This window comes from Engystomops pustulosus, chromosome 8 (genome assembly GCF_040894005.1).
Source record: "Engystomops pustulosus chromosome 8, aEngPut4.maternal, whole genome shotgun sequence".
In the NCBI taxonomy this organism is placed as follows: Eukaryota; Metazoa; Chordata; class Amphibia; order Anura; family Leptodactylidae; genus Engystomops; species Engystomops pustulosus.
In genome coordinates this window covers 110,564,806-110,584,173 of record NC_092418.1, presented here as the reverse complement: position 1 = coordinate 110,584,173, position 19,368 = coordinate 110,564,806, and the positions used below count along the sequence as shown (strand labels likewise).

Sequence of the window (19,368 nt, the reverse complement as noted above, 5' to 3'; positions counted from 1 at the left end):
TGTACACAATCCTTTAGACAGATTTTTGTTGAGAATTGTGACAAAATTCAGTTGCAAACAGTTAAAGGGGTATTCCCATCTTGGAAATCACATTTAATTAAATTAATTTGCCATATGTAAGCGTTTCTTCAATTGCATGTGATTAAAAAAATATGTTACTGTGTGAAGATAATTTCTCATAAATGTAGCCATGTTGTCCCTTAGAAACAAGATGGCTTCCTTGGATACAACCACCTCACACTCTAGCAGCGGTGGCCAGACATGCGCTATTGAGTCCTGCCTGACCACTTGGATTCAGTGATCATTACCACAGGACGGCAGTGGGACCTGCAGTAACCCCCGGACATTTAATATTCAGAAACTATTTGTTCCCTTGTGCAATCCCTCCAGCAGAGGTGGTCGTATCCAAGGATACAGTCTTGTTTCTAAGACACCATATCACTACATTTATGAGAAATAATCTTCACACAGGAACATTTAATTGAAGAAATGTTCATATTTTGGGCAGATTAATGAAACGGAATCTGAATGCCCAGATGAGAGAATACCCTTTTAAATCAGCCCCAACGAATCCTAACAAGCAACAGTGTTTCCCCACTTATTCCGTACCATTGAATTTTTTACATTTTTTTGTCGAGTGACCATTAAACCGTCTATGCCATCAAGTTTCCGGTGCTTCCGGTACCTTTGCACTCCCCTATAGCTTCATACCAACCCAAAAGCCAAACATAATGCATCCGGGTGGGAAAATAAAGATGGACGGAAGAATAGACGAGATTGAGAGCTGAATTTGTAAGATAAACTCTAAAATGAGGTTTTATCGGTAAAACTGCTGGACGCGTCTGACAGCGGCAGCTATTGTGAGAATCTCAGCCTCCTAGTTAGAAAAATATATTACTCTTATATAGGCCAAGAAGATTAAGCTGCATCCCCGGCACTAAACCTGAAATCAAGGTGATCTATATATAAACTCTTCTATATCAGGAGCTGCTAAAGCAATGTTTAAACTGGGATAGATTATGCAAAGCGCGCTGGATATTTGATCTGGGATGCGCTCACACACTGATAATGGTCTTTAGGATCCTGAAGACAAAAACGGGCGCTCGGCCAAGTCACAGCCGCCTCATTCATTGATCTGTTGTACTTTCTTGCGGTGATTAAAACCTGGAAACTAAATAAATGGGGATATTTATCGGCAATTATTCAAGAAAATAGTAAGAATGGCTGGGCCGGAGAATGAGGGCTGCATGTCCGTGTGTGCAGAGTAGGTGTCCATGGTGATGGGGAAGATTATTTTTTATTTTGAGCGGCTTACAAACCATCTTACTTTACATCAGGTCTTCATCAGAGTCATCAGCTCTTTTCTATATATTGTTAAAGGACTAAAAATACATTTTAAGAAAATCCGCCAAACACCCCAATTACGGTGATGGATTGGTATACCATCCAATATACAGGCAGTCCCCGGAATTATATACTAGATAGGTTCCTTGGGTGTATACTTAAGTTGAATTTGTATGTAAGTCGAAACTGTATATTTTATAATTGCAGATCCAGACAAATTTTTTTTTTTTGCCCAAGTGACAATCGGAGTTTCAATTTTTTTTTTCTGTGATTGGACCAAGGATTATCGATAAAGCTTCATTAAAGACACCTTACAGCTGATTATTGGAGTCTCGGATTATAGTAAAGTATCCAGAGAGCTTCACCAGAGGTCAGAGGGGTCTGTCTGTAACTATGGGTCATCTGTAAGTCAGGTGTCCTTAAGGTTGGGACCACCTATACATATATATATATATATATTAGGGCCTCTCGACTTTCTCAATCTATCGAGGGGGAAGAATAAGGAACGGGCAACTTGGAACTCAATTACCCAAATTTTTGGTTTTTGAGGAACTGATCCAATACTAGTGGAGTCTAGATACGACTCTCACCATTATTTATCATTTTCAGTCAAGCTGATAGAGCAGATACAATATACAAAGTAGTCGAGATAGTTTATATTGTGATTACAATTTATTCCTAACAACAATGACTTCTCAGTAACATTAGTAGAATGGGAAATTCAGAGTTACCTTGCTGGGCATCCTTATCGTAGAGCTTCATGTGAACAACTCCCGCAGTCTTGTTCCTTACTATTGAAATGCTGCTGCCATCTTTCTTATTGCAAGTTCCAACTTGGCCAAGGTTTTGGTCAGCCCACCATAGTTTGTTATCTGGAAAATATTGAAACAATGTTGTCAAACCATGTGTGGATTGTGGTTTATATTAACTATAGCAGTGTGAAAAGCCTTACAAGATCGGGGATGACTGATCTGGTCAAGGTACATCGGAAACTAGCCCTTTTCTTCTAGAGAATGGTCGGACACTTAACACAAAGGATGGACACTTCAATTTTACCATTCCATACCTCCACTAATGTGCCCTGATCCTCAGAGGTCTCTCTTTAAAATGATGATATCAATGATAATTACAGTGGTCAAGTCAAGTGTAAAGTTGTCACTACATCGAGAAAGACGCAAGTCTGGTCCATTGAGATCGATGATGGACCATTGGAGCATGGCCACCACAGTGCACTCTGCTCTGACTTATGTGGGGAACTTTGTTCTGTGACTATATTTTTATATGTAATAGTGAAGGCTAACCGAGGTTGTCCTAAAGGGTTACCACCATTGATGAAGACAATTCTAAGGACAGCAATGGACCAGTCCATCACTAGTGAAGAACAATGGGGCTCATTTACTAAGGGTTTCCTGATGCTTTCCATTCTGCGACGAATTGTCCCAGGATTTTGGCGCACGCAATGGGATTTTGGCACATCGGCGCCGGCTTGCACGTAACAGAAAACTGAGGGCGGGCCATCGGACAACCCGACGGATTCGGACAAACCGCGGAATTTAAAAAAGGATTTGTGTCGCAAGATCAAGCACTCACATGCACTAGGAAGAAGCAGGTGTACTCCGGCTGACCTTGGCGCAGCAGCGACACATGCAGGAACTCGGTTGCACGATCTTAGTGAATCGCGGCAGACCAGAATCCTTGTCGGACAACGCACTGTGGGATCGCGACAGGACCGGGTAAGTAAATTTGCCCCAATGTTCTTGACTGTTGCCTATGAATTGTTAGCTTCAAAACTTCAGAAGATACAAGGTAAAGTTGCCCCCTTTTTTCTCTAGTGGTATCTCAGTTTCTGCAGAAAGCTAATGGATATAACAAGGACTGAAATTACGACCCTGTGACTGTTGTAGTACATCATCGTTTTTGAAGATGCTTCAGATCTGAGCTGCCAGGATCAGGTTTAATGCATCATATCAATCATTTTCACCTGCAGAACATTATCCCCGCCACTTCCTGCTCACATTTTCCTGCCTTAAATATTTAATGGAAATGACTGATGCTTATTTGAACACCACTAATGATGTGCAATAAATAAAGGGATAATGAATATTCAACCTCTCAGTGGTGATCATTTGCATAGTTAATCGACAAATCTTTAAAAGAGTTGATTTTACACAAATACAACAGAGAAAAAATCAGCATTAAATAAAAGTTATGCAACCATCTCAGTCTATGAAACACAATGGGGATTATTTACTAAGAGTTGGCGGACGCACTTTTGTCGGAATTTTTCAATGTTTTCGGTATTTGCACGGCTGTGACAGGTATTTAACTGGGGATTGTGTTGCAAGCGATTGGATTGTGGTGCAGCTGCGTTGCTTTCATGCAACAGAAATCGGGGGGCGATCCGACTGATTCAGACTGAGAGCGGGATTTAACTTTCAAATTGTGTTGCAAGATTAAGCACTTACATGCACCAGGAAGAAGATGGTGAACTCCGGGGACCTGAGCGGGGAAGTGACACATGCAGGATATCGGGCGCACGTTCTTAGTCACTCCTGGCAGAGTGCATTCCAGACGAACAATGCACTTTTGGGGAATACGTCAGGACGTCAGGAGTAAATGTGCCCTAATATGTTCTAATGTGTCCAGATCACCTCTGTAGAAAACCACCTCTCTAAAAGACTGGCATTCTAAAGAACAATCTTAAATTTCCCCCAACTGGCACATGTTGGCACAAATTTACTAAGAGACTTGGACTATTTGTAGATCCAGATTGGACCTCTGCCAGGTCAAACTTGTTCAGACCAGGTCTGACCTGCCAAAGATTTTAGATATAGTCTCATGCATTCCCCGCTCCATGCTCCATCACGCACAAAGTGGCCACGTAACTGGCAGAGATGGGGTTTAATACACGTCTTCTCTTCCACTTTATAAGACCAGCTTTCTTAAAGCCCAGATCTCCATAAGAGGACCTCAGTGTAGTAATACATCTCCATAAGCCCACCTCTACAGGTGAATAACTCTTTATAAAGAAGACCCCAAAGATGATCCACTTTCCTGAAGATCAGTACCGGAAGATGGACAAGTCAGTGAGGTTCATAATCTCGCCCTTGCACAAAACCACACCAAGTGGTGACCAGTAACTGGTCGACAATCCCTCCTTATGATAAAGTGCAAAACACATGGACAAGGACAAAAAATTCAAAACAAATAAGCACCCAAGCCAAGAGTACAAAATCACAAAAAATGGAAGAGAAGTCTGAACAAGAACCAAAGGTCAGGAAACCAGGAAAACAATGATCACAGTAAGGAGCAAGCATATAAGCTAAAAGAAGTTAACAATTTAGGAGGAGCGGGCAGGATTCAGATCCCCGGACTCAATAGTGATTGGGCCAGAATTCAGAGATCCAGACAGCAGAGCGAGCAGGTGACTAGTTTGAGGCTCTGTCAATTAAAACAGAGCTAATGCTCTAGGAAAGAGACGGCTGTAGTGCAAAACAATTCAAACAACATAGCAAGCTAAACCCTTGTTCACACTACAGTTGTTCCAGAAAGGCTCAAAAATACCGGTTCCTATCAGAAACAGAGGATGATGACGAGACAGGTGTTATAATGTTTCTAGAAGACTGCTCTTCCAAAAGACCCCACCATAAGAGGAATTCTTCATTATGAAAATAGAGAATTACGCAACATCACCCCTGCAGAATTTGTTAATTTGCTCATTCTTCAACATATATCAATCTATCAATGTATGTGATCTATCAATCTACAGTATCTATCCCTCTACTGTATCTATCAATCTATGGTATCTATCAATCTATGGTATCTATCAAAATACAATATCTATCAATCTATGGTTTTTATCTATATATTAATCAATGTATGGTTCTACTGTGGCCCACATCACTCATTTTTTCTGTTGTTTTTGTGCCTCTTCATACTAACGCAGCATTTTTGCGACTAAACGGCAAACAAGCCGTGCAGCAAAACTAAACAGGTTTCCCGAATTTATCCTACCAATCCCAATGTTTTGTTGCTTCTAATGATATTCATCACTTGCGACTTTTCATTCAGGCGCAAAAACGGGCACAAAAGCACTCCAGCCCAAAGGTGGCATTAACTGAGAAGTGACACTGAGCCCCTGTGCAGAGAAGCTCATCCCCAGCAGCAAAGCTCAACAGATACTAGTAAAGATGACACAGACACTACAGACACTAGTACAGATAATACAGACACTAGTACAGATACTACAGATACTACAGACACTGCTGACACAGAGCCCCTGTGCAGAGCAGCTCATCCCCAGCAGCAGAGCTCAGCCAGACACTGCAGACACTAGTACAGACATTACGTACACTGTGCAGACTCTATTTACAGTTCATGACCTTCTATTTACAAAACATTCTGCAAAATCCGCAGCTCAGAGCAGGACAGGAGAGAAGTTTGCAGGATTTTGTAGACAGGATGATCCCACTGATGTCTGAGGGGGATACTGTGCAGAATTACAGGGGTGCAGCAGGAGACCAGCATTGGGGGATCCCCTCCAGGAGAAGCCACTGCTGAGGAGGTCACTGGGTGCTGGGTGTCACACACCTGGGTGCTGCTGTGAGTGTTATCTTCATGCTGGGCTGTGGGAGAAGCAGAGAGGAGCTTGTAGCAGGATCACATGTAAGTGCCCGAATCTAACATTGCGCCTAAACTGCGCCAAAATTGTGTTAAAGTAAAGTGATTAATAAGAGGCAGAAAATATACTTATCACAGATGGTTGTAGCTTGTGATAATTCTGGCTGAATATATATATATACTGTTTATTTCACACAGTTATACAATTCCTGCAAGTTTTTTTTTTCAACATTTTTTTTGCTTAGTGTATTTTCTTCCTAGATATTTTAACAAATGTGACCCCCCTTCATCCCCAGTAAGTGATGTCCCAGCCCACACAAGAAAAGTCTATTAGTAAACAAAGTTTTGCGTTGTTATAGCCACGAGAAAAGTGCATTTCAAAGAATGCATCTGGTTCCGTCCCGTGGAATCGATTTCCTGACATTTCTAGAAAATATTTCTGCGCTGTCCCCGCATTTCTGTTACAGTAAGTGTATTCTCCGCTTTCATTAGTTTGCAGGAAAGCTTTGCCGCTTGACACAGACAAATGTAAAATGCTACCTACAGAGACGGCGAGTAGGGAAGGAGATGGCAGGTTAAATGAGATCGCACTGACCAAGATGGATAAGAGATGGGATATTGAACTCATAATAGACCAATTATTCACAAAGTTGGGCCGAATATCTATAGAAGCAAATGGCCATGGAATGAATGGAGCGTCCGCATAGACACCATAGGGAATCCTAGCGATGGGAAATGAAATGATGTAACCGCTGTAAAACATCCGACGCACAATAACGCAGCGCAACTCTATTTCCACCGGATCTTGATTGAATATCGCATTCAGGAACTGGGGGGGAGGACGAGAATAAAATTGAACAACACAAGATTCATTTTCACATGACGGGATGACAGCCGGAATTAGCCGTAAATAAATACAATTATATTTTATGAAATTTCCATGGCAACAGGTTAGCGAATGGATATTACAGTAAATCCCAGCGTGGGCTTCTCATGATCAGATATGATCCTAATGCAACTTAATTTATAGGTTGGTGTATTGAGCTTCTAGGAACACTGTGGGTAACTGATGCAAGTAACGGGCAAAATACTGGAAAAATCTCTTATGTGTCCTCATTTCTGTAGATTTAAGAGTGACAGAGTTTCATGTGTTCTATCAAACCTACAGGGTCATAATATACAGTCTGTTCAGTTGCTGGTCAACAACATACTGCCTGCAGATCATTATATACAGTCTGCTCACCTCCGCCTGCTCTATAATATGCTGTATGTAGATAGGACACCATGTACAGTCGGCTCAGCTCCTCCTGTTCTATAACATACTGCCTGCAGATAAGTGATTATATACAGTCTGATCAGCTCTAATGTAACTATAGCAGTACTATAATGTAACTATAGCAGTACCATAAAGTAACTATAGCAGTACCATAATGTAACTATAGCAGTACTATAATGTAACTATAGCAGTACCATAAAGTAACTATAGCAGTACCATAAAGTAACTATAGCAGTACCATAATGTAACTATAGCAGTACCATAATGTAACTATAGCAGTACTATAATGTAACTATAGCAGTACCATAATGTAACTATAGCAGTACTATAATGTAACTATAGCAGTACTATAATGTAAGTATAGCAGTACTATAATATAATTTTACCAGTACTATAATATAACTAATGCAAATACAATAACTCAAAGATAAAGGAAAGAGAAGTCTTTTCCAACTTGATTTTATTAGTGAAACCTCTGAAATAATAATAATAGATAAACCTGCTATAAAACCTTCCATAATAATCCGACTCTGGTGAGCGCTGGAAAACTTCTCAGTGAGAATCCAGGCAGACAGCGCTCGGATATGTACAGTGGGACTAATTATTGGCTGCCCTGTTCTAGATCAGACCATGTGACCTGCCTGCGCGACGTCCAGCCGCCTCGAATATAGATGAGGGAAGACTGCGGAGACTGAGATATCTTACTAATCACCTAATGAGATCTGTACTTACGAAGAAGGAAAACCTGAAATAAACCCAAAGTATCAGGCTGGGTCTACATATAGAGTTAGAGGGTGAAATATAATTTAATATAACATGTAGAAAAAAAACAACAACACCTTTCTCCACGGTTAGAAGTATAAACTACAAAAAAATGTTCTCTCCCTTTCTCCTCTCCGATTTAGAGTTCTACTTATCCCATCCCATATAATCTACACAGTGTTTAATTTAGAGAATTGAACCGAGGACTTAAAATATTTTTGCTCCTTGTCCCATGAATCAATTCATATTTCGGTATCTTCTTCGAATACAAAGACTATGGGGGTCATATATCATACGCCGGTGCTCGCTGGCGCAGTGGGGTGCTGCGCAGCACCTACACCAGGCATACAAATAACCAAAGTTGGTGACTTTTGACGTGTAAAAATTCACCGGGTGCAGCGAATGCGCAGGCGTGGGGACAATAACGCCCGTGCCGGCCCACTCCCTGCTGGGCCGCGTCCACTGCTGACCTGGCTGCCCCCCACTGGGATGAAGGTGACAGATTGGGGAAAATAATCGTAAGGGCTAGCAATAAGTTTGCATTTGCGATTATTTCAGGGCTTCTACGCCACTGACTAGGCCCTGATAAATATCCCCTTATGTCTTTATACAGGCAACCGGTTGTTTGTGATCATTATGCTAGCCAAGGCCGGGGCCAGCAGCTGGCAAACTTGGGCAAGTGCAGGGGCCCAGAGCTGCTGGGGGGACCACATAAGGCTGTACATTAGGAATCAGTTGGCTGAGTGGGACTTATATAAAATAACCATGAGGGGGGCTGTTTGATATGATAAACTACTGAATAATTTAGGGAACAGGAGTCTGTTTTAGTTTCTTAATTTTTAATGTCGCCACACAAGTTCACTGCAAAGGGGCCCACAGAGGCTCTGTCGCCCAGGGGCCTACTGATACCTAGAGAAGACCCTGTCTCTAGCTATATATAGGGTCTTACTCACAGATTCCTCGCACCCCAGTGTTTAACCCCTTAAGTTGCCAGAATAGTTTACCCTCAAACTCCCGCGGTGAAGTAAGATGTAAATTATACTTATATAAAGGTCTTTTTGGAATGTGATCTGGGAAAATTATGACTAATGGAGGAACTCTACGTATATAAAGACTGAAAAACAAGCGCAAGAAGATTCAAGATTAGGAGTACAACAGGTGGTATATGGTCATATGGAGTGACTCTCACCTGGTGTCAGTAACAATGGAGCTTATCAGACTGGGCTTTGCTCTGCTTGGTGTTGTCGGATGTTGCTGGCCACGAGATTCCAGCTCGCCATCCAAGAGTGGCGGGTTTTCAAGGATCAGGTACTTGTACACATGTATTTTCTCGTACTAGTCTACCCAATAAACGATCCTTTACACCATAAGAATGCCGATACAAACAAGAAAATACACATGTACAAGTACATAAAGGTCTTTTTGAAAGAATACATTGAGTTCACGTAACAGACCGTATTTCTTGACAAACCTGATTTTGTTCCGCTTTGCTCGAGCTCTTATGACCCGCAGACGCTTGTTGACAGGTAGGCCGATGAAACCTCCTTCAGTTATTGTGCATTAGATCATTAGTGCTCATAAGTGAGATGATAAAACAGGTTTACGGCTAATCCTGAGGACTATTAGAGGATGTAAACTAGATGCAGGCTGGAAATAAACATACAGATATGATTCATGAAATCTGTTTTCTGTTTTCATCTAAATTGAGGTAATTATTTTTCTTGAGTTAAGATGCTTTTTATCTTCTTTCAATTAAGAAAGGGCAAATGTACCGTAGTAATTAAGTGCAAATAGAAAACTGATTACACAAAAAGAAGCAATTAGCCGACACACACTCTTCACTTTGTGTTCCTCACTTTCTGATCATGGCAGCTGTTGTGCCAGTTTTATGCGCGCAAGGTTCTATGTTCCGCAGCTAAACAAAGCCAATGACACTCGGTTTATGGCAGCAAGTCACTTCCCTGCAGCAAGGTCCTTGTGATCTTAAATGAGCATTGCAGATTGTGGGAATGCACAAAGGAGAAGAACATCATTGGCAATAATAGTTATGTACATTGTTTAAAGTATGTGCTGGATAACAAGAGTACGACGACATGCGAGGGAGTTCAATTACAGCCAAGTAGTCTGATCCTACGTATGAGTAACCTTCCATTGTGTATAGAACGCTCTAGAAGTATACAGAGTGTGACAAATGAAAAGTAGGAGAGCTGAAGGTGACATTGAATGACTAGTAATTTAGAGATGTAACCGGCATGCAATATATTCAATCCTACGTATAAGCACTCCATAAGGCAGATTTAATCACAGGTTCGGTAGGTAGGGTGAAGCTAGTCTAAACAGGCACCAACTGTGCCAAATGTATCTCAATTGCCAAATGCAAAATGAAAAAAATGATTCTGCTCTTCTTTTCTTAGGTTATATGTAGATGTATGTGTCAAGACGATTTCTTGACACTGTGGGGCATATTTACTCACCTGCGCCATCGCTGATCCAGAATGTCCGACAAGGATGAACTCTGCCACCATTCATGACGATCGTGCGCCCGATATCCTGCAGGTGTCGCTTCCCTGCTCAAGTCCCCAGAGTTCACCTTCTTCCTCTCGGTGCATGTAAGTGCTTGGCTTGCGACACAATTTTAAAGTTAAATTTGTCTGAATTTGTTCAACGGCATGCCCCCCGATTTGTCTGTCTGTCTGCCAGATTTAGTGACTTATGCCCATAATGTTTGGAGCGGACCCGCACAGGTGTGATCGTCACTAATTATCATCCTTTGTATGGCACATCTATTGGCACCAACTGATCTGGGCACCGAGGTCACAACTTAACTGAGGTCAATACGTGAGGTGCCTTATTATCAACACACCGAAAAATTAATCAGCTATGGAAATACTCAATCCAGTCTACACTAAAACATCAAAAAGTTTTACTGCCACAAATATGTGGTGATAAATATGTGGTCTTAACTTTACAAAGGTAATTTCTATCCCTATCTTAATGGGGTATATTTATTAGGGCATGTACAGCAGTTAGTTTGGGGTACTGGCCCTGAAATAATCACAGTTCCTTGTGGAAGAACAGGAATTATGATTATTTCTCTCCTTATGCCACCTCCACATCAAGTGGGCATAGAGGAGTATGAAGGAAGGTGCTCCTGGTGGAGGAGTGGGCTGGTACAGGATGTTCCGGCCTAGTGTCTGCACATGAGCTACAGACTGTTCTGGCGAGGATAAAGCGTAATTCTACACTAGGCAGGGCTTTGCATAGAATTATTGATGGACACAACAGCCTACCGGATTCATCAGTAGACCAGAGCAGTCCGGAGCTATGGGGCATGCTGGAGAGGAAACATCATACACTGGCGCACCATGAACCAGCGTATCATGAATAACCCCCATTCAATCTCTCTGTGAGAGCAGTTACTGTTCTAGTAGACTTTCCAAATGCATCTGGCAAGTGCTCCGGTCATGGATAATGATCAAGGTAGCAATTCACCATTTGCCAGGGATGTCTGGAGGGTGATGTGACCAACCCAATAATCATCTTTCTAAAAAATTACTGAAGAAAAGAAAAAAAAAATCACTTTCAATTCAAAAACTCAAAAAGTTGCAAAGCATTTCCATTTTTTTTAAAGTCCTAATTGATTTCTTCGTATTTTCAAAGCATCTTGTATTCAAATGAAGAATTAAATGAGCACTTTCAAAATAAAGGAAAAAACTAAAGTAAAATCATTACAGCTCATTAAAATAATTTTCTGTTTGACACGTCGGGTAATTAAGGTTCGGATCTAAAGCGGAGCATATGATATGATGCAAGAAAACAAAGAAAATCATGCCGACCGCTCCAATTAAGTGAGGACAAACAAAACATTTGGAATATCAAACAGAGTCATTATTGCGCTTCTAATTCCAATAACATTATTATTATTGTATTTTTTGGTAAGTTTTTGAATGTTCCCAATAAAAAATTATACATATTCATGGACGATTAGATGGGGTATTAGCATTATTTTGGGACGTGGGAAGATTGCCTTTGATATGGAGTACATTTCACTTTTGAGATTTCGGAAAGCCGTCGTAATGTGCCATCTGATGAGCAATTAGTTTTCATTAATGGAGGTTTGAGCACTTACAGAAGTCAACTGCGAGCCGTACTTAGTGCTGGGCACGATGCCTAGATATATTTCATATATTACTGTTAACATAATGAATAGTGTAATACTAATTACGAGACTGATGGGTTAGAAAATTTAGGTGCACATGGGTGAAGCTGTCCCGTCTTTTGTTGGATGTAAACTTCTGTTGTGTAAGGTCCACAATTTACCTGATGCAAGCAAAATCGGAAAGTCATTTTTTGTCATTGAGACTTTTGTTCTCTCTCTTTTATCATGTCCTCGACTCAGATGCGTAGTTAATCTCTTTTTTTCCCGTACTCTAAAAATCAGGAGCCATTTATGGAAAGCTTTAAGAGGGTTTGTATGAATTTATGGAGGTTTATAGCTCCAATGTCCTGTATGCTGCAAAGTGTTGGTGATCATGTGACCTACTGCTGCGACTCAGGGGTTCAGCCAACTTTGGTGAAATAGAGCAAGGAATGGCACCAGGATCTGAGGAGACCACTAATTGGCTCCAATGGATCCTACAACCATTGATACTTCTGGTCAAGACAGAAGTGCCTGTAAATGGGTGGGAAAAGCAGTTCTGAAACTGAAATCTTGATAAGTAAATATTTATCTTTACTTGGTATTGGAAGACTCATTAAGGTTCTGCTGATCGAAATCAAACCTGAAAGTTCTGTTTCGGTACCAAACCCAAAAACTCACGAATCTGCTAGCACCAACCTCTTCAAACAATGCACTTTGAGTGAACTAGAGCGGACGGCTAGGTAAACGTGCCCCAACAGGACAGAAACATGTGGCAGATTTCGATGGTAAAGATGCAATAGGCAGGTTTTTTGAGTGGCTTCATTGCTGAAGTTTGGTCCTAGCAGAAAGTTTACGGTGAAAATGTAACTTTTTTAACTTGGCTTTTTGTACTTCTGGGGTCAATGGCGTTTTTGACAAATCCACTCCTCCCCCACACAACATCCCTCCCTTCCATCTGAACGTACTGTATTTACTCTGCAGGAGTAGTCCTCACTGATGTACTATACAGCATAAGGTCGGGGAACGGTAGAGAAAGCCTTCAGAAGAATTGGAAATATAAAGGGAATGTTTCCTCCTGGTGTTTTTGAATGCTGCAATGCAACCTCCTTACGCAGCCTCAGCAGCCACCTTCTCCCCCAGGCTCAGCCTCAGGCGCCTACCAGATATGTTGTTTCCCCATATTAATTCTGAAAACAACAGGAAAACTCTTTTATGATAGAACAAACGTCCAAAAAAACTCCCCGGAGACTCGCACTATTTCTTTCTGCACCAATACTCCTAAGGCTGGTGCTTAGGAATTCATATATTTTTTTTTTTATATTTTGTGAACTGCTGCTTTAAGATTTGTCGCTGCTAAACTATAGGTAAAGCATGAGCTTAGGTTTAGAAAAACATTGCTGGGTGCCTTATTGTAATTATTCTTAAACAAAATGAATTGGGATGTCCAAGGTGGACCTACTTTTCCTTGACTCCCCCCCCCACTCTCTTCCCCAACTACCAAGTCCCGGTATTTTGAGACAAATGTTGTGTTAGACAATCATTGGCTCAAGTGAGTTACCGATGCCGTTTTTGGCCATCGGTAATTTTGCTGTTTGGTGAATCCCCTCTAATTTGCTGTATTCAGATTTAAACACCCCTTTAACCATAACTAGAGAGATCTGTACTCTTTTGCTATCTTTCGAATTCTCACAAAGTTTCATGGAGAAATGTTCCCACCACATGGACCCCAGGACCGCAGTATCAGATCGAAGGCAATGCCATTGGTTGAACTCCCATCTATCAGCAAACTATTGCGATTATATGGGTGGGTGATAAGTGTAAGACCGTTCCAACACATTTAATGCAGTCCCTTACTGTGATTTTATTAATCAATTTTATGTTCTTAAAGGAAATCTACAACATCAATTTAACCTCTACACCGCATGACCAGTAATTTGTAGAGGTTAAAAATATGCCCACCGCCATAATCTCCAGGCCCATTCCTTGTAATAAAAAAAAGACTTTATACGTAATGTAACTTAGACTCAAGGGCTCCAGGGGATGTTAGTGGAGCCCCTCTGGGTTTTGGCAACATACCCCCCTCCCCTGCAGTGCTTCTCCTCCTGCCCTCACGATAACATCAGTCGGAAGATGGTAGAAGGAGACAAACAGTCAGCAGGTAGTTAGAGGCACTCAGAGAGGGATGTGATGCCAGAACCCTGAGGGGCTCCAGGAATGCCCTCTTGAGTCCTTTAGGCTAATTGACATAAAATTATTATTTTTTTTTTTTACCATCAATAAGCCGGTGATGTTCTTTTATAAATGTGTGCTGGGGGTCAGATTTTTAACCTCTACAAATCAGATGGTGGATTTCCCTTAAAGGGAACCTTAGAGTTCCTGCTGGCAGGATAAAATACTTTTTAAGAACCCCTAAATGGGCATTCCCATCTGGGCATTCACATTATATAAAATTCATTGGCCATATGCAAACATTTCTTCTTGGATGTTATTTAAAAAAATGTTCCGGTGTAAAGATAATTTCTTATAAATGTAGCCATGTTTTCCCTTAGAAATAAGATAGCTTCCTTGGATACGACCTCCTCACATTTTGACAGCAGTGGCCAGACACGGAGTTCTGCCTGACCACCTGGATTCAGCGATCATTACCACAGGACGGAGGTGGTACATGCAGTAACTCCCGGGCATTACATATACAAAACCTTGTTTCTTTGTGCAATCCCTCCAGCAGAGATGGTCGTATCCAAGGAGTCAGTCTTGTTTCCAAGGGACCACATCACTACATTTATGAGAAATTATCTTCATATAGGTAAACATTTTTTGATAACATCTAATTGAAATAATGTATATATATATCGCAGAATAATGAAACTGAATGTCAACCCCTTTAATAACTTACCAGTAGCGTGACATGACTCAATAACAGTGGAACACGTTCTTGTGTTGTGCTGTAAAAAATGACTCATTGGAAGACGCCAACTTTGTTCAAATTTTTGCTCAGAATTTTTGACTTTTATGCTTTTCTCACCAGTTATATTTTTGTCAAGCTGGAAGGGGCAAGGATTTATCTAGGTAGAGTGGAGCATCGTACGTAGCATGGAGCTCACCCAATCAAACCCAAAAAAAGTGAAAAATTAAATTTAAATTGTCTTAACAAGTCGTAACAAACAGAAAAAGTCTTACCAAATAGTCTTAACAAATTTTTGCAAGTTTTATGAATTTTCAACCATTTTGGGGAAGACGCATCTGCTAGACAAACGCCCCTCTGGCTTCTCTTGACCCAATTCCCCTCGAAAGACAGATCTACACCTAATGCATATTACATCTAGTCAATCGAAGAAAAGCCGGGAGGGTAGAGACAGTAGGGAGTCTCCCACAAGACTCCCTACTCCAAAATTCTCCAAAATTGCTAAAGGGTTTTCAGAATAAAACTTAATTATGATAGTTGTAGTAAGGGAACCTATCGGTAAGTCACGTAGCCTACGGCTAGGACAGCATGAATCTGCCGACAGGTTATAACAATGTCTGAATGCTTTGATTTTTTTATTTCAAAAATATTTTTTATGTAAAATATTCCTAAACCTATCACAAAAATCATTTTTTTTCACATGCAGAATTTTTTTAAAAAAATTAATTTGTTAATTTTATAACACGGAGAACAAAAACATCTCGTCATTAATGGAGTCTACGTAAACAAATGCATAAATAAATTGCTAAAGTAAGAAAGAAGAAAATCTATCATCCGGCTCGTCTAGCCAGGGGGGGGGGGGTCTTCTCAGCGAGACAATGTTTTAATAGAAAAATAACAGAAGGATTCCCGTTGAGAAGAGGCTGCACACGGAGCTGTTCTCTTTGTTTCCACAATGGAGCGATATGGGGGGAGGGGGGGCAGCTTATGAGATCCCAGGATGCATGTAGTTAGGCTGTCAGAGAGGAGGAAGAGGCAGAGAGAACATCAGGAGTCACACGTCACACTGCGCTTATTAGCCCCATACAGCTTCACACAATGTATATGCATCACAAACTTTCGCTGTTTCTACGTAAATCGCTAACTTTTTTTAAATTTTCTGTTAAGGAAGATTTTATCATTTATATAAATATTTTATATTATTAAAATAGTATATTTTTTAAACTTACCGTTTATACCAAGTATAAGCCGAGGACCCTCATTTTACCCCAAAAACCGAGTATAAGCCGAGTTTGGGTTTTTCAGGACATTTTTTGTGCTGAAAAACTAGGCTTATACTCGAGTATATATGGTATTTCAATAACAGACCAATCTTGTAAGTGTCACATTACACATTACAAGTTAATTAGTTATACACACGGTGGAAGAATTACCAATCTGCTTACGAGAGGATTCGGTTCTAATTTTGTGCCAATAACTCAAATGCCTCATTTTTCTGACACTTTTAAAGTAAGTATGACAAAAGAGTGACACTGTAATGGGGAGACTAGGAACAGGAACAGAACAAACTCATCAGCTCCTCCTGCTCTATAACATGCTGCCTGCAGATAGGACACTATGTGCAATCTACTCAGCTTCCCCTAGTCTATAACATGCTGCCTGCAGATAGGACACTATGTACAATCTGCTCAGCTCCTCCTGCTCTATAACATGCTGCCTGCAGATAGGACACTATGTACAATCTTCTCAGCTCCTCCTGCTCTATAACATGCTGCCTGCAGATAGGACACTATGTACAATCTTCTCAGCTCCTCCTGTTCTATAACATGCTGCCTAGAAGAAAGACACTATGTACAATCTTCTCAGCTCCTCCTGCTCTATAACATGCTGCCTGGAAGAAAGACACTATGTACGATCTTCTCAGCTCCTCCTGCTCAATAACATGCTGCCTGGAAGAAAGACACTATGTACAATCTGCTCAGCCCCTCCCACTCTATAACATGCTGCCTGCAGATAGAACACTGCAAAATCGGCTCAGCTCCTCCTGCTCTAGAATGTCCTGCCTGCAGGTAGGACACTATTTGCAATCTGCTCAGCTCCTCCTGCTCTATAACATACTACCTGCAAATAGGACACAATGTACAATGTGCTCAGCTCCTCCTGCTCTATAACATGCTGCCTGCAGATAGGACACTATGTACATTATCCTCAGCTCTTTCTGCTCTATGACAGGCTTCCTGCAGATAGGACACTATGTACAATGTGCTCAGCTCCTTCTGCTCTATAACAAGTGGGTTGCAGAAAGGACATGATGTAAAATCTGCTCAGTGCCTCTACCTCTATAACATGCTGCCTGCAGATAGGACACTATGTACAATCTGCTCAGCCCCTCCCACTCTATAACATGCTGCCTGCAGATAGAACACTGCAAAATCGGCTCAGCTCCTCCTGCTCTAGAATGTCCTGCCTGCAGGTAGGACACTATTTGCAATCTGCTCAGCTCCTCCTGCTCTATAACATACTACCTGCAAATAGGACACACTGGGGCACATTTACTTACCCGGTCCAGTCGCGATCCAGCGGCGCGTTCTCTGCTCTGCATTCGGGTCCGGCCGGGATTTATGAATGTAGTTCTTCCGCCGTCCACCAGGTGGCGCTGCTGCGCTGAAAGTCATCTCATCGCGCCGGAATTCACCACCTCGGACCAAGTGAAGGTAAGCGCTCCCCAAGCGACACTTTTTCGGTTTTTAAATGCGGCGGTTTTTCCGAATACGTCGGGTTTTCGTTCGGCCACGCCCCCCGATTTCCGTCGCGCGCATGCCGGCGCCGATGCGCCACAATCCGATCGCGTGCGCCACAATCCCGGGGCAATTCAGGTACAATCGGCGCAAATCGGAAATATTCGCGTAACACGTCGGGAAAACGCGAATCGGGCCTTTAGTAAATGACCCCCAATGTACAATGTGCTCAGCTCCTCCTGCTCTATAACATGCTGCCTGCAGATAGGACACTATGTACATTATCCTCAGCTCTTTCTGCTCTATGACAGGCTTCCTGCAGATAGGACACTATGTACAATGTGCTCAGCTCCTTCTGCTCTATAACAAGTGGCTTGCACAAAGGACATGATGTAAAATCTGCTCAGTGCCTCTACCTCTATGACATGAAGCTTGCAGATAGGACACTATCTACAATCTGTTTTACATTAGATTTACATTAAGAAGAGAATATTTATTTTATTACTATTAATATTGATTGAAATGTAACAACTAGTAGTGAGGGAAGCAGCACGAGGAGCGAGTTTATCCAGAGATCCTCATCGAGTCATATTTTTGGCACATCAATTAACAGTTTCCGTTCTCCTTTCTCCCTACACTGCAGTTTTCCACGTGTGAGTGATGTGAGTGACATTTTCTCTGAGTAAAGATAGTGATTTAAAGCGACCTAATCAGGAAGGTCTGAATTTGTCACAGCCAAATCCCTTGAAGTAGAAAGACAAGCAGAATAAATTGCATTGGTTAAGTATCTCATTTAAATAGATTTAAATAACTTTAAATATTGTAATCTATTCTAATAAAGCAATCTGGCTCGCCTCCCTTCGCACTCCCACACTGTAAATGTTCACCTGAAAGGGAAGAAGAGTTCACTCGGAGGGGAAGAAGTGTCACTGGGAGAAGATGACAGTATCTGCTCCCCCGATCTGCTGCTGCTGTCTTGCCCCATCTCATCCATAATAAAAGGAGCAGAAAACAGAAATAAGGAGGGGCTCAAGCACAGAGATTTTGGTGTAGCACCAGCCTTGATGAAAGATAGAGATTTCCAACTTGCAAAGGCTTCAATATAGGTGGGAAATTTACAGGGGCTCAGTGGGTAGCACTACAGCCTTGCAGCGCTGGGGTACTGGGTTCAAGTCCCACCAAGGTCAACATCGGCAAAGAGTTTGTATGTCCTCTCCTTAGTTGTGTGGGTTTCCTCCGGTTTCCCCCCGCACTCCAAAACATACTGGTAGGTTGATTAGATTCCGAGCCCCACAGGGACCGATTTGGCAAGCGCTGTGTAATCTGTAGGTACTATAATAAATTATTATTAGTATCCCTGTTTTGGCATCCAATCTACGCTATTACATCCTGTTTATGGACATAGACAGGAAAATCGTCTACACCTAGAGGGGAGGAGGTTCTACCATAACCATAGACAGGGGACCTCCTCTACACCTAGAGGAGAGGAGGTTCTACCAGCACCATAGACAGGGGACATCCTCTACACCTAGAGGAGAGGAGGTTCTACCATCACCATAGACAGGGGGTATCCTCTACACCT

General features: G+C 41.6%; 1 protein-coding gene across 6 annotated transcripts in view; it reads right to left on the bottom strand.

Moving 5' to 3' along the window:
• LRP1B (LDL receptor related protein 1B) overlaps nt 1-19,368 on the bottom strand; it is a 1,123,330-nt gene that overhangs the window by 345,473 nt on the left and 758,489 nt on the right. For all 6 annotated transcript variants that reach the window (XM_072122223.1, XM_072122226.1, XM_072122225.1 and 3 more), the window contains exon 33: nt 2,076-2,216. In XM_072122223.1, coding sequence (XP_071978324.1) covers nt 2,076-2,216 — 141 coding nt within the window. The remainder of the gene's footprint in view (nt 1-2,075; nt 2,217-19,368) is intronic.